The sequence below is a fragment of the Gracilinanus agilis genome, chromosome 2, assembly GCF_016433145.1.
Source record: "Gracilinanus agilis isolate LMUSP501 chromosome 2, AgileGrace, whole genome shotgun sequence".
In the NCBI taxonomy this organism is placed as follows: Eukaryota; Metazoa; Chordata; class Mammalia; order Didelphimorphia; family Didelphidae; genus Gracilinanus; species Gracilinanus agilis.
In genome coordinates, this window is record NC_058131.1 from 529,087,543 (window position 1) to 529,112,357 (window position 24,815).

The 24,815-nt window shown below is 35.3% G+C and overlaps 1 protein-coding gene across 1 annotated transcript in view; it reads right to left on the bottom strand.

The window, feature by feature from the left end:
- The window catches only part of KNL1 (kinetochore scaffold 1), a 118,908-nt gene that overhangs the window by 77,232 nt on the left and 16,861 nt on the right, over nucleotides 1-24,815 (bottom strand). Inside the window, exons 4-8 of the mRNA XM_044660027.1 lie at nucleotides 24,480-24,539; nucleotides 23,706-23,767; nucleotides 19,149-19,201; nucleotides 18,861-18,894; nucleotides 15,274-15,311 (exon numbers count right to left, since the gene is read on the bottom strand). Coding sequence (XP_044515962.1) covers nucleotides 15,274-15,311; nucleotides 18,861-18,894; nucleotides 19,149-19,201; nucleotides 23,706-23,767; nucleotides 24,480-24,539 — 247 coding nt within the window. The remainder of the gene's footprint in view (nucleotides 1-15,273; nucleotides 15,312-18,860; nucleotides 18,895-19,148; nucleotides 19,202-23,705; nucleotides 23,768-24,479; nucleotides 24,540-24,815) is intronic.

A 24,815-nucleotide genomic window follows, 5' to 3' on the forward strand; every position in this document is an offset into this window, starting at 1 on the left:
ACCTAGCAGATTGGCTAAAATGAAAGAAGGGGAGAGTAATGAATGCTGGAGGGGATGTGGCAAAATTGGGACATTAATGCATTGCTGGTGGAGTTGTGAAATGATACAACCATTCTGGCTGGCAATATGGAACTATGCTCAAAGGGCTATAAAAGAATGCCTACCCTTTGATCCAGCGATACCATTATTGGGTTTGTACCCCAAAGAGATCATAGATAAACAGACTTGTATGAAAATATTTATAGCTGCGTTTTTCGTGGTGGGAAAGAACTGGAAAAGGAGGGTATGTCCTTCAATTGGGGAATGGCTGAACAAATTGTGGTATATGCTGGTGATGGAATACTATTGGCTAAAAGGAATAATAAACTAGAGGAGTTCCAGGTGAACTGGAAAGACCTCCAGGAACTGATGCAGAGCAAAAGGAGCAGAGCCAGAAGAACACTATACACAGAGACTGATATACTGTGGTAAAATCGAATGCAATGGACTTCTATATCAGCAGCAATGCAAAGACACAAGACATCTCTTAGGGATTTATGGTAAAGAACGCTACACACATTCAGAGGAAGAACTGCAGGAGAGGAAACATAGAAGATAAACAATTGCTGGAACGCATGGGTTGGGGCGGACATGATTGGGGATGTAGACTCGAAACGACCACACCAATGCAACTAACAACAATTTGGAAATAGGCCCTGAACAAGGACACATGTTACAACCAGTGGAAATGTGCGTCGGCCATTGGTAGGGGGATAGCGGGGGGGTGAAGGGGAAAGTAGGGGCATGAAGCATGTAAACATGTTAAAAATGAATATTAATAAATGTTAAAAAAAGAAAGAAAGAAAGAAAAAACCGGACTTAAACAGAGTTTGCTGCCCAAACCCAGAACTCAAGAGAATCAACATAAGGTAATTAAGAGAATGGGGGGGAGGAGAAAAAAAATTCTTTTCTTTAAGGGACACATCAAATTCAATCAATGTATATTTTGACATGCACCACCCCCTCTCCAGGTTGCACAATAGTCCTGTCTACTATTGGTAGGACAGAGACCACTGCATTCTGTATTGGTTGATCTTTCTCTGTTTCCTTTTTCCCAAAAAATTTTGATTCTACAATTTCAAGTTGTAAGATGATATGTTTATTGAGTTCATTCCCTTCACGTAATTGCCTCAACACTTGGAACAGTAGTTTTATGTTCTCAACTAGTTCCTTGTTATCATTTTCTTGTTTTGAATCAGATGCCTTATAATAGTTAAACAGATGAGTCAGGACTGCTTTTAAAATTGCCAAAAAATGCCATAGAGCCAGAACAATTGCCACTGCTTTTGGAATGAAGCATATGCATTCAGCTAAAGTGAATGCAAACCATTTATAATAGTCGTAGATTTCAATTAATTGTTGTATCATGTTTGGTACTTTTACCAGCCAAAATGCACACATTCCCTGCATAAAAGACCAAATAAGCAGCGATAGACCGCTTAATATAAAAATCAATCTTGTGCAATTCATTTTCTTTTTCTTTTCTTCAGAAGATAGGTTTCGTATGACTTGGCTCGCCAGAATGTTACGTGGGTAATTTGACGAAAGGTGTTTGGGATAAGGGAAATTGAAAGGAGGATGTTGGAGACTTGCTAAGTGGGTAATCTCGGTTTCAGGTAGGCTGTGATTAAAGGAGATTCAGGGTATAATAGGACTGAAGTCAGGAGTATAACACAGAAGGGAAACAGATCTTTTAGGGAGAAGAGAAGTTAAACTAAACAGACAAACACAGCAGGCTTATAGACTGGGACTTAGACTCAAACACAAGCTGAGGGAAATAGACTAGACTGAAATTAACAAACAGGCTTTAGTTAATTTCACAGGAAGGGACCTATTTTGAAGTAACACCTTCCTTCAAGATGGATGCCCCAGCTTCCCTCTAAGCCCAGAGTATGTTGTCTCTTTCCCTCTTCTTCCCTCTTGATAACTAAAAGATAAATTACACTAAGAGGGCTATTGAAACACAAAAGGGTTTATTTTGTTTGAAGGATGTTTGTTAGGAAGGTGGATCAAAGGAAAGCCCTATCAGTTGTCTCAGGAACCTCAGGTGGGGGAAGGGAAGTAAAGATGGAGTCTGAGTAAGGACCTGCCTTTAAACTCACTTTACAAAATGCTATGGCTATCTAAAGGGAATAAATGATGATTTCACTAACTATAACTAATGCTGTCAATTAGATAACTCTTCACAGATTTAACTCCTCTCTAATTACTCTCCTTATTAACTTCACAACTTATAAGGTAAGGGAGGGAAGGCAGGGTGGTATTAGGAAAGGAAGATATAAAGGGTTTATCTAAAATAATAATTTCTTAAGTAAATATATCAAAGCTAGGCTAAATTTCAATATTAAAGCTAGGTAATCAAAGCAGCTCGCTCATTAACCACCTCCCTCTACGGAAGATCCAGTCAACTGCTTTTCCTCAAGATTCTAAACCTCTAACAGCTTTTGGAACTCAGCCAAAGCTAGAAAAAACTATATGACCCCAATTCTGTATACTACAATATCCCAAGAAGAAAAGAAGGTATTGGCAAATATTAAAAATTATTATTACCAACAAGGTAACTAGAATTAGTTTACATAGAGGGAACAGCAACTAACTGTATAGGATGAAATGTCAAGAGATATATGTATGTATGTATGTACATATGTATGTACATATGTATGTATGTATGTATAAATATATACAAAACTAGGGGGGAAGAAGATAACAATAAGAAAAAAGGAAAGCAAACAAAAATGAATAAATTTATATTCCATAAAGAAGCACATGGGATCAACAGGGGAAAAATAACAATACATTGTAAGGGTAAAGAGGTTAGAGAGAGGGAATATTCAATACTTAAGTGCACTGAAATCAACTTAGAGAAGAACAATCAGATCCAAAGGGGCAGAAAATTGATTCATGCCCTATAGAGAAGTAGAAGGGTAACAAAGGGACTGGTGGGGAGGGAAGCAATACTAGGGAGGGAGAGGGCTTGGGGGGGAGTACCGCATGGCTTTAAAGAATAATAAGAGGGGAATAAGAAGGGAGGGGGGAGAAAGGGAAGTACAATAAGGGAGGGGATTATAGGAACTGATTAAAAACAAAACACTGGTACAGAAGGAAACAGTGAAAGAAGAAAGAACAGGACTAGGAGAGAGAATCAAAATGTCTGGGAATGCAGAGTTGATAATTATAACTCTGAATGTGAATGGGATGAACTCACCCATAAAAGGGAAGCAAATAGCAGAGTGGATTAGAAACCAAAACCCAACCATATGTTGTTTACAAGAAACACATATTAGACAGACAGACAGACATAGAATGAAAATGAGAGGATGCAGCAAAATCTTTTGGGCTTCAAATGAGAAAAAGAAGGCAGGGGTGGCTATCATGATCTCTGACAGAGCCAAAGTAAAAATAGATAAGGTTAAAAGAGACAGGGAAGGTTACTACATCCTAATAAAAGGCAGTATAAACAATGAAGAAATATCAGTACTCAATATGTATGCACCAAACAGAATAGCTTCCAAATTTCTAAAGGAGAAGCTAATGGAGCTCAAGGATGAAATAGATAGCAAAACCATACTAGTGGGAGACCTGAACCTTCCCCTATCATAACTAGATAAATCAAACCAAAAAAATAAATAAGAAATAGATAAGAGCGGTGAACGAAACCCTAGAAAAATTTGAGTTAATAGATATTTGGAGAAATATAGAGAAAAAAAGGAATATACCTTCTTTTCAGCAGTACATGGAACATTCACAAAGATAGACCATGTAATAGGGCACAGAAACATGGCAAACAAATGCAAAAAAGCAGAAATAATAAATGTAATCTTCTCAGATCATAATGCAATAAAAATAGTTATTAGTAAGAATACATGGAGAGGCAAACCAAAAACTAATTGGAAATTAAATAATATGATTCTCCAAAATAATTTAGTGAAAGAACAAATCACAGAAACAATTAATAATTTCATTGAAGACAATGACAATGATGAGACATCTTACCCAAACTTATGGGATGCAGCCAAAGCAGTTCTAAGAGGAAAATTTATATCACTGAGTGCATATATTAACAAATTAGGGACGGCAGAGGTTAATGAATTGCGCATGCAACTTAAAAAAAATAGAAAATGAACAAATTAAAAATCCTCAGATGAAAACTAAATTAGAAATACTAAAAATCAAAGGAGAAATTAATAAAATTGAAAGTAAAAGAACTATTGAATTAATAAATAAGACCAGAAGCTGGTATTTTGAAAAAAACAGATAAAATTGACAAAGTATTGGTTAATCTAATTAAAAAAAGGAAAGAAGAAAACCAAATTAATAGTATCAAGATGAAAAAGGAGACCTCACCTCTAATGAAGAGGAAGTTAAGGCAATCATTAAAAACTATTTCGCCCAATTATATAGTAATAAATTTAACAATCTAGGTGATATGGATGAATATTTGCAAAAATATAAATTGCCTAGATTAACAGCAGAAGAAATAGAATACTTAAATAATCCAATATCAGAAAAAGAAATTGAACAGGCCATTAAAGAACTCCCTAAGAAAAAATCACCAGGGCCTGATGGATTCACAAGTGAATTCTATCAAACATTCAAAGAACAATTAATCCCAATACTATACAAATTATTTGATATAATAATCAAAGAAGGAATCTTACCAAACTCCTTTTATGACACAAATATGGTACTGATTCCAAAGCCAGGCAGATCAAAAACAGAGAAAGAAAACTATAGACGAATCTCCTTAAAGAACATAGATGCAAAAATCTTAAATAGAATACTAGCAAAAAGACTCCAGCGAGTGATAAAGAGGGTTATTCATCATGATCAGGTGGGATTTATACCAGGCATGCAAGGATGGTTCAACATTAGGAAAAACATCCACATAATTGACCATATCAACAGTCTAACAAACAAAAATCACATGATTATCTCAATAGATGCTGAAAAAGCCTTTGACAAAATACAACACCCATTCCTATTGAAAACACTAGAAAGTATAGGAATAGAAGGTTCTTTCCTAAAAATAATAAACAGTATATATCTTAAACCATCAACAAGCATCATATGCAATGGGGATAAATTAGAAGCCTTTCCAATAAGATCAGGTGTGAAACAAGGATGCCCATTATCCCCTCTTTTATTTAACATTGTACTAGAGAAACTAGCAGTAGCAATTAGAGAAGAAAAAGAAATTGAAGGTATTAAAATAGGCAAGGAAGAGACTAAGCTATCACTCTTTGCAGATATGATGGTCTACTTAAAAAATCTTAGAGAATCAACTAAAAAGTTAGTAGAAATAATCAACAACTTTAGCAAAGTTGCAGGATACAAAATAAATGCACATAAATCATCAGTATTTCTATATATTTCCAACACATTAGAGCAGCAAGAGGTAGAAAGAGAAACACCATTTAAAATCACCCTAGACAATATAAAATACTTAGGAATCTATCTACCAAAACAAATACAGGAATTATACGAACATAACTACAAAACACTTTCCAAAAAAATAAAACTAGATCTAAACAATTGGAAAAACATTGAATGCTCATGGGTAGGATGAGCTAACATAATAAAAATGAACATTCTACCCAAATTAATTTCCTTATTTAGTGCCATACCTATCAAACTACCAAAAACATTTTTTACTACATTAGAAAAAACTATAACAAAGTTTATTTGGAAGAACAAAAGATCAAGAATATCAAGGGAAATAATGAAAAAACCATGAAGGAAGGTGGCTTAGCAGTACCAGATATTAAGCTATACTATAAAGCAACTGTCATCAAAACAATATGGTACTGGCTAAGAGATAGAAGGGAGGATCAGTGGAATAGACTTGGGGTAAGGGATGTCAGCAAGACAGTGTATGATAAACCCAAAGAGCCCAACTTTTGGGACAAAAAATCCACTATTTGACAAAAACTGCTGGGAAAATTGGAAAACAATATGGGAGAGATTAGGTTTAGATCAACATCTCACACCATACACCAAGATATATTCAGAATGAGTGAAAGACTTGAATATAAAGAAGGAAACTATAAGTAAATTAGGTGAACACAGAATAGTATACTTGTCAGATCTCTGGGAAAGGAAAGATTTTAAAACCAAACAAGAGTTAGAGAAAATTACAAAATGTAAAATAAATAAGTTTGATTTTATTAAATTAAAAAGTTTTTGTATAAGAGAAAACAATGCAACCAAAATCAGAAGGGAAACAACAAACTGGGAAAAAAATCTTTATAACAAAAAATTCTGACAGAGGTCTAATTACTCAAATATACAAGGAGCTAAATCAATTGTACAAAAAATCAAGCCATTCCCCAATTAATAAATGGGCAAGGGACATGAATAGGCAATTTTCAGATAAAGAAATCAAAAGTATCAATAAGCACATGAGAAAGTGTTCTAAATCTTTAATAATTAGAGAAATGCAAATCAAAACAACTCTGAGGTACCACCTCACGCCTAGCAGATTGGCTAAAATGATAGCAGGGGAAAGTAATGAATGTTGGAGGGGATGTGGCAAAATTGGGACGTTAATGCATTGCTGGTGGAGTTGTGAACTAATCCAACCATTCTGGAGGGCAATTTGGAATTATGCCCAAAGAGCAATAAAAGAATGCCTGTCCTTTGATCCAGCCATACCATTGCTGGGTTTGTATCCCAAAGAGATCATAGATAAACAGACTTGCACAAAAATATTTATAGCAGCGCTCTTTGTGGTGGCAAAAAACTGGAAAGCAAGGGTATGTCCTTCAATTGGGGAATGGCTGAACAAATTGTGGTATATGTTGGTGATGGAATACTATTGTGCTCAAAGGAATAATAAACTGGAGGAATTCCATGTGAACTGGAAAGACCTCTAGGAATTGATGCAGTGAAAGGAGCAGAGCCAGAAGAACATTGTACACAGAGACTGATATATTATGGTAAAATCGAATGTAATGGACATCTGCACTAGCAGTAATGCAATGACCCAAGACAATTTGGAGGGATTTATGGAAAGGAACACTATCCACATTCAGAGGAAGAACTGCAGGAGTAGAAACACAGAAGAGAAACAACTGCGTGGACATTTGGGTTGATGAGAACATGATTGGGGATGTAGACGTGAAAAGACCACAGCCATGTAACTATCAATAATGTGTAAATAAGTCTTGACTGACCACACCAGTGGAAATGCGAATTAGCTATGGGGGGGGGGGGGAGGTTAAAGTAAAAACATGACTTATGTAACCAGGGAAATTTTTTCTAAAAATAAAAAATTATTTAAAAAAAATTAAAAAAAAGAAAATAATATTCTAAAAGTCAAAAAGGTAGGCTTACAACCAAAAATAAATTGAAAAATTGAGCATAATTTTACAAGGGGAAAAAGTGAATTTTTAGTGGAATAGATGACTTTCAAGTATTTCTGATGAGAACAGAGATTGTGTTGAAATATAAGCATGAAAATCAAGATAACCCTAGAAAGGAACATTTACTCAAGCAACTCAAAGAGGCTATATGATGAAACTATGCTAACATTCTAATAAAAGAAAAGGAAACAAGTGTTCCTTTAGAATCTTAATATCTTCAAAGTGTATTGAGGGATCTAGATAAGAAAAACAGAAGACTTGAAGTGGACTTGTTCTGTTCTATGGATATGAAAAGGGGAAAGAGAAGAAAGGGCAAAAAATATTCATGGGGAATAGAGCAATAAGGGGGATGGAATAAAGAGGACACAAAAATGGAAGAAATCATGAGTGGGACGACCATGAATCTGATGAACTTCATTTTTATATGAGATGGATAAGAAAAAGTTAAGCACACAAACATATGAATAATGTGGCATAGAAATACATTAAAAACAACAGAAAGAAAAATCAAGGATAAGGATGGAGGGGTTGAAGAGGGAAGATAATAAAAGGGAGGGAATAGTGGCAAGCAAAACAATAATAGTTAACATTTATACAAAGCTTATTGTGTGCCAGGACCTATGCAAAATGTGTTTATAATTATCTCATGTGATGCTCATAACAATCATGCTCATAATTATCTCCATTTTACAGATGAGGAAATTAAGGCAAACAGGTTAAGTGACTTGCCCAGAGTCACACATCTAGTAAGTGTCTGAGGCATGATGTGAACTTCCTAATTCCAATTTCAGCAATATATCCACTGTTTTATCTAGTTGAAGAAGTGTAAAAAAAAAAAAAAAGCAAGGAATTAGAATCTAATAAATAGTGCCCCTCAGGGAATGGTTGAACAAATTTTGTTATATGAATGTAACAGGATATTACCGTTATCTTAAGAAATGGTGAAAGAGACAACTTCAGAGAATTCTGAGCATTATGAACTGATACAGATTGAAACAAGCAGAATAAGAAGAATAATTTACATAACTAATATTGTAAAGAAAAAGAACCTTAAAGACTTATGAGTTCTGATCAATGCAATAACTAACTCTGATTCAATGAAGTATGTTATTCATCTCCTGAGAGAAGATGGATTCAGAATGCAGAAAGAGATAAAATATTTTGAACATGGTCACCATGTTGATTTGGTTTGTTTCATTATACTTGTTTCAGGATATTTTTTTTTTCTTTTTCATAGTTTTTAACTGGGGAAAGGGGAAAAGGGTATGCAATTGTGCTACAACAAAAAAAAAGAAAGAAAGAAAAAGATGGCAATTGAAACATTTCTCTAAATGCACAAAAGGCAATAGAAGGAAGTTCAGACAAGAGGACAGTTTTGAAAGTAACATGAAAGTCTATATAAATGTTGTAGAACCCCAAAGTTATGACACAGAAACTAAGCAACCACAAGCAAACACAAGCTAGGGTCTCCACGATCAGGATGGCTCCGAGAAACCCAAAGTTACTAACAGGTCAGGATGTCTTAGAGAAATCCACAGTCACTAACAACAGGGTGTTCATTAGGCTCCCAAATGTAGCATAAAAACCCTACATGCTTAGGGAAACAGCCAAAACCCACTAACTACAAAGGCTACAGAAGTTCCACTTCAAGAACTACAGGGTGCCCCTGAGTCGGCCAACACCCTCCATCTTACCCGCTACCCCCTGAGTTTCCCCCCACCCCAAACGTATATAATCTTTACTCTTGACTATGCCCCACCCAGATCTCTCTTGCTGAGCTCCCCTAGCACGCACTAGAAATAAAGATTTCCCTTTGTTTGGATTTTATTGTTTCCGTGTGTTCCTTGGGCGGTCATCCATTCAGACCCTAACATTGTATATATAGCAAGCAGTATAAAATGAGGATTCAGAGTTTCATATACAGTTCTCTTTCTGTGTTCTGCTGTGTATGTAACTTTTGAGGTGTTTAAGTTCATAATAAAAATAAAATTAAAAGGCCATATTATAAATTGTTTTGCCTGATTTTATGTCAAATAAAACCAACAACTTAAGAGAAATTGATGAATATTTACAACAGAAAAAGGAACAGAGAATTTCAATAATCCAATCTTAGGGGAAAAAAAGTTAGTACCAGAAGGATTAACAAATAAATTCTGTTAAAGGATGAGTAATTCCAATATCACATGCTGTTTTGTAAAAATATAGGAATTGAAGGGATGCTACCAATTTCCATGTAATAAATATAATTTTAATACTTACACCAGGAAAGTCAAAACAAAGAGGGAAAACTATAGCCCAAATCCCCTCTGAAAACTAACATAAGAATTTCATACATAGTATAATCAGTCTAGAAAACAATATGGAATTATAATCAAAGGACATAAAGCCATTATACCCTTTAACCCAGAAAAATTGCTACTAAGTCTGTATCCCAAAGAGATCAAAGAAAAAGGGCCATTTGTACAACAACATTTACAGCAGTTCTTTTTCCTTTTTGGTAGAAATTGAGGAGATGACCATTAACTGGGGAATGGATGAACGAGTTGTGGTATGTGATTGTGATATACTACAAGAAATAACAGGCAGCATATTTTTAGAAAAAACATGTAAGTCCCGGAAAGACTTATATGAACTGATACAAAACGAAGTGAGCAGAACCAGAAGAACATTGTATACAGTAACAGCATTCACATACTGTGAATGACTTAGCTCTTTTGCTCAATACAATGATTCAAGACAATTCTGTAGGACTTTTGAAAAACGCTATCCTCCTGCAGAGAGAGAACTGATGAAGTCAGTTTGAAACATGCAGATTGAAACATGATTTTTTCCCCCTTAATAAACCATTATCTTGTATCTTAGAGTCAATACTGTGTATTGGTTCCAAGGCAGAAGAGAAGCAAAAGCTAAGTAATGGTGTTTAAAAGTCATTTGTCCAGGGTCACACAGCTGGGAAGTGAGGCCAGAGTTGAACCTAGGACCTCTTGTCTCCTGGCTCTTAATCCACTGAGCCACCTAGTAGCCCCTCTGAAACATGATTTTAAAATTTTATTTCTCTTCTCTTTTTTTTTCAACATGGCTAATATGGAAATATGCTTTTCATGATTTCAGTGTATAATGGATATCACATTTCTTGCCTTCTCAATGGGTGGAGGAGGGGCGGGAGGAATGGAGAGAATTCAGACCTCAAAAAATTTTAAATGCATGTGAGAAAATAATTGGAAAAAAGAAAAACTATAGCATAATTGATTGTATTAATAAGAATAATAAAAATCATGATCATCATGATCAACAAATGCAGAAATAGCTTTTGACAAAATACAATATCTATTTGTATTAAAAATACTAAAAGGTATAAGAATTATGGATCTTTTGTTATTTTAAGAAATAGTGCCTATATGTGACAGGAATATATAATAAGGGATAGGGATATGTGATAGGGATAAACAATATCAGGGTGAAAGAAAGATATCCATTATGACATTATTATTTGATAAAGAACTAGAATTACTAGCTATAGCAATATCATGAAAAAGAAATTGAAAGAAGAGGCAAAAAGGAAATGAAATGATCACTTTTAGCAGATGATATGATGGTTTAATTAGAGAATCCTAGAGAGTAAACTAAAAATTAGTTGAAATAACTTTTCAGCAAAGTTGCAGAATATAAAAATAAATACATATTCTGCATTTTGATATATTACTAACAAAAATCTGCAGGAAGAGATAGAGAAATTCCATTTAAAATAACTATATAATATACAAAGTACTTGAAAGTCTACCTCTCAAGTTACACAAGACTATATTAACTATAAAACACTAACAGAAATAAAGACAGACCTAAACTAGAGAAATATTCATTGCTGATGGGTAAACTGAACCAATACAATATTACTTGGGTTAATTTTCTTATTTGGTGCCATATCTTATCAGACTTACATAGCTAGAAAATCACAGTGAAATTCATCTAGATCTGTGGTGGCAAACTTTTGGCATGTGTTAGGTAGAGGGACTTAGTTGGGCAGAGCTGCTCCCTTTCCCCTTTCTACCATGCCTCCCTGTCCCTCTGCCTAGCAGCCCAATGGAAGCATTTACTCCCTTCCCTGAGTGGAGTGTTGAAGCCACTCCCTTTCCCCCTTCCTTTCCACATATGCCTCTCTGTCCCCTAAGCAGAGTGCCTGGGCCATTCCCCAACCTTGTCTGGAATAAAGTGGAGGAAGCTGCATTCAGTCTTGGGGAGGAGGAGCAGGGCACACAGTCTCTAAAAGGTTTGCTATCACTGACCTAGAGCAGTGATGGGCAAACTATGGCCCGCCCTGAAATGTTCTATCTGCCAGGTGACATTATTCCTAATCTGACGAATACAATGAGTAGGATACAATACAATGAAACTTTGAAAGAGTTGCCTTAGAAACAGACTGACAGATGAGCATTTCCTTTCCTTTGGCCCCCTCTTTAAAAAGTTTGCCCATCACTAATCTAGAGCAATAAAAGGTCAAGAATCTCACCTCCTAGCCTTGGCCCTTCTGTTAAAATTAACAGGAAAATAGTTAACTGGGAAGAATCTTTGTAGCAAGTTTCTCTGATAAAGGTGTCAATGCCCAAGATTTATAAGGAAATGATTCAAATATTTAAGAGCCATTCCCCAGTAGACAAATGGTCAAAGGATAAGTACAGTTTTCAAAAGAATAAATCCAAGGTACCAAAATGCATATGAAAATTAAAATGCTCAAAATAATTAATAATTAGAGAAATGCAAATTAAAATAACTCTAAAGTTTCACCTCACAACCATCAGACTGGCAAAGTGGGGAAAAAAAAAAAAAAGAAAATGACAAATGTTGTAGGGGCTTCCAGAAAAGAGGCATTGCTGGTAGATATATGAATTATTCTAGCTACTTTACATCTGTTGCTCCAATGGATTCCAAGAAAAAAGATGCCCCTGCCAGGTTAAGCTCATTACTTCTAAACTCATTACTGTAGCAATCCAGGTATACATTAATTGTGATATTATTTTAAGAGTGCTCAAAAACTGACTCTTGTATCGCTTATGATTGATTTCAGTAACCTTGAGTTAAAATGAACCTCAACCTTGCCAAATTCCTAGCCCTTCCCTAAGGCTACACTCTTGGAAGACTGGTCAGTTATCTCAGTCTCCATATTTTATCTACAACAATCAATTAACATATCTATCAAACACCTTAGATACCTTCCACCTAATTGAACTCATAATCTGGGTATTGTCTTAGAATCTGGCAGTTTGTATCTCACGATGATTAACTCATAATGTTAACATATCAGACCACTAGGCTCTCCCCTTCCCCCCCCATAACTGTTGTAACCCCAATAAAAGTAGCTATATGGCAGTTGAGGATGAAGTTCTGAACCATGGAAGATCTTGATCATCAGAGCTCCTAACCATGGAAGCTCTTGTCCACCAGAGCTTACTTGCTGTCTGATTACCTTATGCCAGAACTTTCTATGTCTATGTGTCTTTATTCTTGTTTTATGTTCTCTTTCCATTAGTCCTTAACCCATAACCCATTTTCACTCAGTCCTTGGTTCCCCTTTCTGAGTGTCCTACCCACTAGGAATCTTGGTGGAGTCCGTGGACGGCTTCAACTACCATGCTGTTAACTCAAACGATGACAGACACCCCTTCCCTTAACCTCCTTTCCCTTATGACTGGAGGGCTGGAAGGTGAGTATCAAACTCATTCCAATGCCTTCCTTTTTAAAAGGCAAAAACTGGGCTCTCAGTTCACCCCCTTTTACATCCATTACTCTGCCTGGTTTCAACTATAAGATTTAAGATGCTCATAAGAATCAGGTACCTCCCCTCTCCCCTTGTCTCTTTTTCCATTCCCATTTCCAACTTTCCTGCTTCCTTTTGTTTTGTATTGTAAGCTCCCTAAGGGCAAGAACTCTTAAAAAATTAACTGTATTCTTAGTGCTTAGCACAATGCCTACCACACAGTAGGTGCTTAAGGTTTATTGACTAGATTAGCCATTCTAGAAAGTAATTTGGAACCATGCACAAAAAGGCACCAAAGGCACCCTTTGACACTAAACCCAGTGATAATACTAGGTTTGGTCTGGGCCCAAAGAAATTAAATAAAGAGGGAAAAGACTTATAAGAACATAAATATTTACAGCAACTATTTTTGTTATACCAAAGAACTGGAAACTAAAGAGTATCTATCATTTGGGGAATAATTAAACAAACTATGGAATATAAATGTAATAGAATATTATTACATTGTAAGAAATTATGTAAGGGAGGTAGTTTCATAAAAATCTGGGAAGACATATGCACAGTGAAGTGAGCAGAACCAAGAGAATAATTTATACAGTAACAATATCATAAAGACTAGCAACTTTGAATTGGTGACCAATGCAGTGACCAACCACAATTCTAGAGGACGGATGATGAAGCATGCCTTCCAACTCCCAACAGAGAGATAATGGGCCCAAGATTTATGAATCATGCCATTTTGGACATGGCCTATATGAAGCTAAAAAAGAATATGTTTTGCTTGACTATACATATCTCTTACAAGGAATTTGTTTTTCTTCTTGTATCTGGGGTGGGAGAGAAATGTTTGCCAACTGAAAAAATAAAATGTGTTTACACACACACAAAATTATATGCTTATGAAGACATAGAGACAAAGAAAGCAGTGATGACTGATCTATGTATTTCATTTTGACTTACATCTTAGTAGATATTGTATCATAGATATAGTCCCATAAGGGGCCCAGAGAAATTAAGCCCAGGGTCACATAAGTACTAAGTAGAAGAGATGAGATTCAGGCCCAGCTCTTCTGGCTCTAAATCTAGCACCCTTTCCACTGTATGATATACAACAACTTCTTAAAAAGTATTAAAAATAAATTACATTGTAGTTATAGTAGCATATTTCCTCTTGGAAGTCTGCTACAACAAAACAAAACATCATATTCATAGACTTTAGAATTGAAGCCTCTTATTTTACAGATGATGAAACTGAGAGACCTAGAGAGGTGATATGACTAACCCAAATTTATGCAGTTGCTGGCAAAAATGGGATTAGAATACAGGAGTTGATCCTGACAGTGTTTCAAAGGGCAATCCAGAGTACTGATTTTTATTCAGCAAAAAGAACTTATGACTGAAGGGCTAAATTATTTTAGACATTTTTTCTATAGGTCATTAGAGAAAATTAAAGTTAAATAGAATATTCCTACTAGTCTTCAACTTTAAATCTCAGAGAAGAGTATCTTTCCTTGGTGTACAGTTTCTGAAATTTCTTCCCTCTTACCACAGAATCTTAATTTAGAGACTTCAAAGTATAATGCAAAAATGAGTATAATAACCTTAATATCTTTTCAGCTTCTTTATTAGGAATTTTTCTTTTTAACTTTACCTTCTGTCTTAGAAAAAATACTGTGTATTGTTTCTAAGGCAGAAGAGCATTAGGGGGCTAGGCAATGGGGTTAATGACTTGCCCTGAGTTATACAGCTAGGAAGTGTCTGAGGTCAGATTTGAACATAGAACCTCTGTCTCTAGGTCTGGTTCTCAATCCATTGAGCCAATCAGTTGCCCCTGGAATTTTACTTCCTAATATAACTAAATAGCACCGCCCCCCCAATTTATCTATGCATATTAAAAAAGCTATAGGCTAAATACCTTCAAAATTTTCTTTGAAAGCTTAACTGGACATACTGAATTAATAGCTGACTATCATTAATATCGTTGTTTACACATCATACTGAATATAAGGAGCAAGAAGGTTCTCAACATAATGCCTCATACCCATACTCCAAGTTCTTCTTATATCCAATATATCCAGATAAACAGTCATATGGTAAGGAAGTCAACTTTTTTATACTCACCAATGATCTCACACTGATTATCTTCTGGTGTTTTATCTCTAAAAATTAAATAAAAACAACTTTATCCTTTACATTTTTAAAAAAATATTTTTTCAGATTCATAACATGCATTAAAAGCTAAATGCAGGGGCAGCTGGGTAGCTCAGTGGATTGAGAGTCAGGCCTAGAGACGCGAGATCCTAGGTTCAAATCTGGCCTCAGACACTTCCCAGCTGTGTGACCCTGGGCAAGTCACTTGACCCCCATTGCCCACCCTTACCACTCTTCCACCAAGGAGCCAATACACAGAAGTTAAGAGTTTTTAAAAAAAAGTTAAATGAAAAAAGTAGGCAGTAAAAAACTTTCCAGGAGTACATACATTATGTATGCATGTATGTATGGATGTAAGAGACACATGTGTATATATGCATGTGTATATACATATATTTATGCACACATACTTTATGTGTTTCCTTTGGAAGATTCATCTATTATTGGTATTTACAAGACGTAATAATATGACTGCAAAATTTTTGTTAAGAGTGAATCACTGAATTTCTACTACAGCAACTAAACATGGAGAGGAAAGAAAGGGGCCTGTGTTCCTTTTATTCAGTTTGGGTAATCTCTTCAGATCTAACTCTACTTTACGTTATAGATGAAATGAAATGTAGAAAGGTTCAGTTCATATTATTGACATGTTTATGGCTATGTCTCCTGATATTCAATTCAGATTTAACTAGCAGACAGAATTAAGATTAACAATTTCACAAGCGGCCAACTGTATAAATGTCTATCTAAAGACAATTATGTTGAAAATTAACCTAGGTCAAGGATCAGAACATCTCTATAATGATCCTTGAAGTACACTAATTGTAACAAATTATTATTCATTTTAAAACATCAGACCAATAGAAATTCTCTCTCAAGCAGGGTTAAATGCACTTTATTTTAGACAATCTACATTTTTTAAAAAATCCTCTATACCAAAAAAATTGAGGTTAAAAAAATTAATCAAGATCAAGATGACATCGACTGTCAAATCCTGGTGTTGCAAAGGTAACAAAAAGAAGCCAGTTATCCAAAGAGATGATCCAAAGGAGTCAGCTAAATTTCTTAATATTTCTCCATTTCTACACCATTCTTAAAGAAAAAAAAATTAAATTATCCCATTCTCATAAAGAACTAATAAACCCATGATGCCTTTAGATTAACAAGGATATGTTTAATTTGTTCTGCAGCTCCTATCAAAAAAGATTTTACTCTTTCTGGCTTCTATTTATAAAATCTGACTTTGATTGTTCAATCATTTTCAGTCATGTCTGATTCTGTGACACCATTTGGAGTTTTCTTTGTATTTTTGGACACAGAAGTGGTTTGCCATTTCCTTCTCCAGCTCATTTTACAGATAAGGAAACTAAGGCAAACAGGGTTAAATGAACTGCCCAAGATCACACAACTAGTAAGAGCCCAGATTTGAACTCAAGAAGATGAGTCTTCCTGACTCCCATGCTTCACCCACTGTACCGCCTAGCTGATAATGATTTCATAATTTTTAATATATTTTTGGAAGGGTTTTTTGTGAAGCCAGTTTCTTTTAGATGGTGATTCATTATCATGTCAACTCCAGTGATTACAGTGGCTTCTGTTCCTTTCGCCTCAGAACCTTCAGCAGAGAAATTTCTTGTTTAAAAAAAAACAAACAAACAAAAAACAAGAAGTCTCTATTCTGGAGGGCAATTTGGAATTATGCCTAAAGGGATATAAAACTATATACCCTTGGATCCTGTAATACCACTAATAATAGGTCTATATCCCAAAAAGATCCAAAAAAAAAAAAAAGAGAAAGGACCTATTTGTACAAAAATATGTATAGCTGTCCTTTTTGTGGTAACAAAGAATTGGAAATTGAGGGGATGTCCATCATTTGGGGAATGGCTGAACAAATTGAAGTATATGATGGAGATGGAATACTATTGTGCTATGAGGAATGATGAACAGGATGATTTCAGAAAGAGCTGAGAAAGACCTACATGAATTGATGCAGAGTGAAATAAGCAGAACTAGGAAAACACTGTACATAGTTATAGCATATGGAATGACCAGCTGTGAAAGACTTAGCTACTCCCAGCAATACAATGATCTGGAACAATTCTGAAGGGTTTATGACAAAGAATGCTCTCCCCTTCCAGAAAAAGAACTATTGGAGTCAGAATGCAGATCAAAGCATGTGACTTTCCACCTTAGTTTTACTGTGGTTTTATTTTGGGATTTTGGTTTGGAATGAGTATTTTCTTACAACAATGAACAGTATGGAAATATATTTTACATGATAAAGACATGTATTACCCAGATCAAATTGTTTACCATCTCTGGGAAGGGAAACAATTTGGATCTTATAATGTTAGAAAACTTATGTGGAAAATTGTTATTATATGTAATTGATGAAATAAAATATCCTTAAAAACAACAACGAAAAAAACCTCTTACCTTCTGTCTTAAAATCAATACTATGTATAGGTTCTGAAACAGAAGGATGGTTAGGGCTAAGCAAACTTAACAGTGACTTGCCCCAGGTCACATAGCTAGGAAATGTCTGAGGCCAGATTTGAACCCAGGACCTCCCATCTAGCACTTTCTGCATTTATCCACTGAGCCACCTAGCTGTCCAGCAGAGGCATTTCTATCCAAAAGTGAATCACCAATACTACTCTCTGTCCTACTGACCATCTTCCCTTCTACCTCTAAACCAATATCCCCAGCATATTGTAAATATTATAGAAGATTTTTCTCATCATGGCAAACAAGGTCTCAAAAGACCACCACAGCAGTAAATGGAGGGAAATAGCAACACTAATACACTATGGAAGCCCAGAGCTCAGTATGACTATAATGTAGCCTTAGATGCACTTGAGAGTAAGGGAGAACATGTGGAAAAGTCAGAACACACTCTTGACAGCCATCATGCAACATTTTTTAAATTTTAAAGTGAAACATCCACCAGAGAAAATCTGGGACTCATCACTGTTCAAGTTAAGTGAATTCTGTGCATTTTCCTCCATGCAATCCAGAGTAAAATATTTTAAACTTTGTTTTGTTCCATATTTAAACTGCATATTAATAAAGTACACAGATACTACATAGATCTGCTCGCTGAATTCTGTAAAGGAAATAATTTTTCCAGATTAAGAGGCCGAAGATGTTTCATACTATATACTACTAAGTTTTACTTAAATATTTCCTTTTTTTGTCATATGGGATGATGTTACTTGGTAAGAATAGGGAGTGATAATTGGGAAGTGAGTATAATATAAAAATCAAAATATGTAATAAAACATTAAAAAAAATGAATGCTAAGTACCCCAGAGAAGGTATAGAAATTTTTGAAAGACAACTTATGATTATCTCTTGGAGGGCATTTTCCTGGAATATCATTTACTGGAATTTTCAAATCTCAAGTTTTTATTGATATCAAAGTTGAACTACTTTAAAAAGTCAAGTCAGAGAAATATTTCCATTTGATAGAAACTAGGAAAAATATACTTTTTATTCGTGCCAAAATGCACCAGAAGCTCTTTGAGGTAGTGAAATTTTTTTTTTCTACTTACTGCTTAAATGGAACGTTTTCTCCTATAGCTATTCCTAAAAATAAACAAAAAAATGCAATGTATTAAGGGATGAAGTAAGGAAGCAGTAAGAAAAATTGCATAATAGTCATAAAAAGAAGAAAAGTACTTTGACAGAGGCTAGGCTGGACCCCATTTATAGAGTTTCATTGACTTTTAGACAATTTCTTAAGACATTCCCAATTACTTGAGCAGATGGAAGGAAAATGAATTCAGGAAAGGCTCACCTAATTTAGATTAAGTTAATTAAACAAATAATAATATAGTCACCTGTATTTTTTGCCTCTTCATTAATATCTGTAGGAATTTCTGTTTGGAATACTCTGGAAGAGCCAATAAGGGTTAATGAAAATCTGTAGATTTCAAACGAGGAATGCTTTAATCTTATTTTCTGTTTTAATTAACCCAAGAATAATACTTTTTGATTTTTGTCCCACTGTATTATATCATCCACAAGCTAAAACAGCAAAAAGAACTTCATTTGAGCCACCAAAATGATATATTTCAAATACATCGCTTAAATTTGCTCATGTTGTCTTCTAATGAACTACTAATTCACTGATTCAGTTTGGAGAATGGCCAGTTCAACAACATGATATACTTCTCATTGGAGACAGAATCCTGTTTGATAAAAATACCATTATACCACCTAGTCTGAAATGTCTGTGTATGTTTGCATTCTGTCCAATAGTTCACATTAGTACTGTTCTGCTGAGATGGATACAACTACCTAAACACTAAATACTTAAGCCAGAAATCCCCCATGTGTCAAATGTGTTCACAAGTTTTTGTTCATTTAGTAGTTAACCTACTTTAATAAGCAAGTTGTCTTTTTTGTATATCTGTAGGATGTCTATATTTGAATAGCTGTATGATAGTAAATATTAATTTTATTTTCAAGGTATTATGATTTTTATAAATAATTTTTTAAAGTAGAGATGGAAAAGGGAAGGTAAGCCGTGGCTAGCAAAACTGGAAATAAATTATTAAAGTATATAATGGATAGAATGCTTAATTGGGAATCAGGAAACTGAGTTAAAAATCATTTCTCAGATACTTACCTATTTGACCCTGAAGAAGTCTTCTCTAAGTCTCAGTTTCCTCATCTAAAAAATTGGGAATGATAAGCACCTATCTCACAGGGTTGATGTGAAGATCAAATGAAATAAAGTAATGTAAAGCACTCTGCAAAACTTAAAAGTGAAATATATACAGATGATCTATTATTGGAGAGAATGCTCAATAGGAGTCCAAAATATCTGAACTAAAAAGCATTAGACTAGGAATCAGGAGATCTTGTCTGTAAAACTGAGGTTACATGAATTTCAAATTTCCTTCCAAATTTTAAGATTCTCAGTTTAGCTAGGATTGTTTAGTACTAGTTTTTGACAATCAATTGGATAGATAAATAAGAAATCCTAAACCATTTGGTCTTGTATATGCCTTACAGTAAAGCAGACTGGAACTCAAGGGTCTGCGCCTTTCCCTACACCAGTTTGTTCCAAGTTCCTGCTTAATTTAAAATACTCATGCATGTGTGATCATAGTTGACCATGATAGATAAAAAGCCTTCTCTCCACTTTTACCTCTCCCCACATTCATGCTGATACTGCTTGGACCCATACTTTTCTAATACTTATCCCCTTTCACCTTTCCTTTCCATTATACCTTCAGGACCTCCAGTCTATCATTAAAGTAAATTCCTCTTCATTTTAAATCTCTTCCTCTCAATTATTTTCCATTTCCTTGCCATCATAGAAATGTGGCTCTACCTCTCATACCACCTTCTCTAGGGCTGGGTCCTCCTCTCTCAAACCTCTGACAACACACAAGGTAATGAGGTGAATATGTTCCTAGTACCCATTGTTAATCCAGACACATCCTCTGCCATGACCATTGTATAATTTCTCTTTTGATTGTTACTTTACCCATCTATATCATACCATTCAGATACCAGTAGTAATCTACCAGTCTATTTCTTCCTTTTTCAAGAAATTCAGTACTAGGGTTCAGTCTTCCTCTCTCCAGCTTAACCCTTGCATTCATTCTTGGGGGTTACAATGCACACAATGATGACCTTAAAAACTGTGACCTTCTAGCTCATCAATATGATCCCTGTAGTTATTGTTCAAAAAACTGTCTTCTCAAGACCCTGAAACTATTCCCTTATCCCTTTCTCTCAGCAGATAACCTCTATCCTTGAGGAATTAGTAGCCATGTGTCCTTAACTTGCTCATCTCCCCAACTTCATGTCTCAAAACTTATCTACATCTTCCTTTGTTTCAATCTCTAAAAATGAAGCTGCATTTCGCCTTGCCAAGATCAACATTTGTATCTATGTCCTAGATCCCATTCACTCCCATATACTTTTTTCAGAGTACAGGGGGACTCAGGCTTGGGGGTAGGAAATATATGATGAACTAGTAAGAGTTTGAGAAGCAGCAGTCACTCCTACTCCTTAGCCTCTATCTTAGGGCTCTCTTCTCTTTCTACTCTTCCTTGATGATCTTAACAGCTCCCATATCTTCAATTATCATCTTTTGTATAAATGACTCCTGACTACTGGAGTCTGACTGCAAATCAAAGCATGCAATCTTCCACTTTATTTCTTTTATGAGTTTTTTTAAATTATATGTGTATTATGCATTGGCATGAACAATATGGAACTATGTATTGCATGAAAGCATTGATATAACCTATATCAGACTATTTACCTTCCTTCATGGGAAGAGGGAAGGAGAGAATCTGAATCATAGAATGTCAGAAAACAATTGTCAAAAATTATTTCTACATGTAATAAAAAAATTTTTTAAAAGTAAAACTAACCAAAAAAACCCCTAATGACTCCTGAAACTACATAGCCCCAGACCCAATTTCACTCCTGAGTTCAAGTTATAGATTACTATCAGTCTCCTATATATCCCCTGGGCGCCTCAACTCAATGTCTCAAATAGAATATAATAAATATCATCTGTTCTTCCAGAACCCATCCTAGACAGCTTGGCATGGGAAAACCTGTCCCCACTGGGAGGGAACTTCCCCTTTCTTGTTTCTCCTCTCCTCTGACATGGGCCTCCCAAAATCTATGAGCCTATTTGACTGATCATACAGCTTGGAGGCAATGAAAGTCATGAATTCTTTTCCTTCTATTGAGTTCTAGGGGAACACTAAGCTGTACCATCTTCCCTGTCTCCCTCTGTTCCCTGTAGACCTTCAAGTATTGAGTACTGATGTGGTCTAAGGACTCCCAGACACTGCTATCCACCTCAGGCTTTTCTAACTGCTTAACTTTCTTTTTATGTGTTGTCTCTCCCAAAGAGTATGAGGTCTTTGAGAAGAGACTGTTTCATCTTTTTACACCCAGTGCTTAGATTTTATAGCCTTTAAGGTCTCTTCTAGGTCTTTTTTTTTTTTTTAAAGAGAGGTGGGAAGCAGTGGGAATGGCTCTTTTCTGTTTATTAAGTGAATGAATTAAAATGGTAAAATGGGGGGGAGGGGAGAAAAGAATAAGCATTAAGATAGCACTTACTTCATGAGCCAGGCACTGTGCTATGTGCTTTGTTTGTGTGTTTGTTTTGTGAAGAAAGGTAGAGGTTAGAGTTGAGGGGTGAAGGCAGGAGGAAGAGGGGGAGGGAGGAGGTGGGAGAAGGGAAGAGAAGGAATCGGAAGAGATGGAATGGGGGGAAGAGAAGGATGAGGGGAAGAGGGAAAGAAGTCTCTATGTACTTTTTTTTTTAACCCTAATCTTCTGCCTTAGGATTGATACAATCAGTTCCAAGGCAGAAGAGCTGTAAGGGCTAAGAAACTGGGGTAAGTGAATTGCCCAGGGTTACACAGCTAGGAAGTGTCTGAGGTCACATTTAAATCTAGGACCTATCATCTCCAGGCCTGGAACTCTATCCACTGAGCCAACTCAATGTCTTGCTAAGTGCTTTAAAAAAGAAAATAAATATTATCTCATTTGATCCTCACAACAACCCAGTGAAGTAGATACTATCATTATACCCACTTTACAGCTGAGGAAACTAAGGCAAATTAGAGGTCAAATGACTCACCCAGGGTCATATAGCTAGTAAGTATCTGAGGACATATTTGAACTCCAGTCTTTCTAACTCCAGGTCCAGTGCTTTATCCACTGTGCCATCAGATGTTCAACAGTTTAATAAAATGGAAATAATATTTGTACTAACTCACAAGGTTAATTACTATGTGGATCATATGAGAAAACTCTCTATTATATATCTGAACTATCAAGAATGTTCTAGCATATCCAGTACACATACATTGAATGCTCTGATCTGCCAGTTTCTTGCCTAACCACCACAAATTGGGAATAAAATAAGTTACGAATCTCCTATAAAATCACTGATATAATATTTTAATCAAATATAATTATAGCTGAAAAGTTAGACAGGCAATGTAGTATCAAGCCTTTAGGGTATCACTGCTTCAGAAATAGTAAAACATCCCTGTTTTGCCTAATTCCCTTCACCAAAGGTCTTTGCTTGTGAAAATAATGTACACTGAATATATTTTGTACTATTTTAATAGGGTTCCATTTTAATTAATTGTAACATTTTTAATATTCAATCTAGTTTACTCAAATTAGATTTTTATCCAAAGAGGCTTTTCCTTTCAGTAAGACATCTGTATATCTCCATTTTAACATAAGCTGGAACACCAAAATTCTTTAAAACTAGAATTTTCAAATGTTTATTTAATCCAACCTCAGGCTGTCCTGTTTAGTTATGTCTTCTATTATCATATAGGGTTTGACACATTAGCAGTGTAATTCATAAACACTAATTATTCCTTTTTAAAACTTACTTAATGGTTTCTGCAAAGCTGACCCGTCGAGAACTTTTCCGACTTCTTGTTGTGATAAAGTCCTAAGGGAAAAAAATGGCATTATTTTAAAGATAAAGCCACTATAAACTAGAACTCAAGAGCTATATACATAAACCAAGTTTTATTTTTAATTAACTTGACACAATACATTGCAAGAGAATTAGCATGTGACTGCAGAGAGAGTGCCAGTCTCAAGAGACAAAAAGACCTGGATTCGAGTTCTAAATCTTTTTTTCTTTTTTAAACCCATATCTTCTGTCTTAGTATCATTTCTAAGACAGAAGGGCTACAAAGGGTAAGTAACTGGGGTTAAGTACCTTGCTCAGCGTCAAACAACTAGGAAGTGTCTACATTAGAGCCACTGTCTAGGCTGCCCTGGGTGATTCTTCTTGATATAAAGGCAGAAACCTTTCCATATTTGAGAAACAGCAAAGATTCTCTTTTTTGCATTCAGTAGTTTATTTTACTAGTGACATAAAAGATACAATGGGGTAACCTAAGCCCTGAGGCTGATAATGTGGCTGATAATAGCCTGGGATAATACAGACACTTAGTAATTTGTGACTTGTGATTCTGCATTATTGATCAAATAGTGACCTCAAACTACTTGTACTTTTAACTTTCTTATACTAGTTCAACGAGGAATAACTTAGAATTTCCCTCTCCATATTACCTAATAAAGTTACTTGACATTTTACAAATATTAAAATCTAGCAAGGTCATTTGTAAAAAGCATTACCATTGAAGACCCACCTGACCAATTTCATTTCCACTTCTTATGTCTTGAAGAGGACTCCGTGGGGGTTTCAAGATCTAAGGGATACATTTAAAATTATTCAAGTTATTCAGGTACATCCCCTGGAAACCAATTCATTTTAAAGGATTATAGGATCTTGGATTTAGAGCTGAGGAAGACCTTTGAGGTAAAATCAATCCAAAGAGCAATAAGGTATAGCTGCTAAAAAAAAGAAAACAAACAAAAAACCCCACAACTCCATAACAACTCCAATAACTACCTAAATGCATCTGATTCATCAGTGCTGAGGCCTGCAAATAATTAAAATTTTTAAGAATTAGTAAGGGCTTACT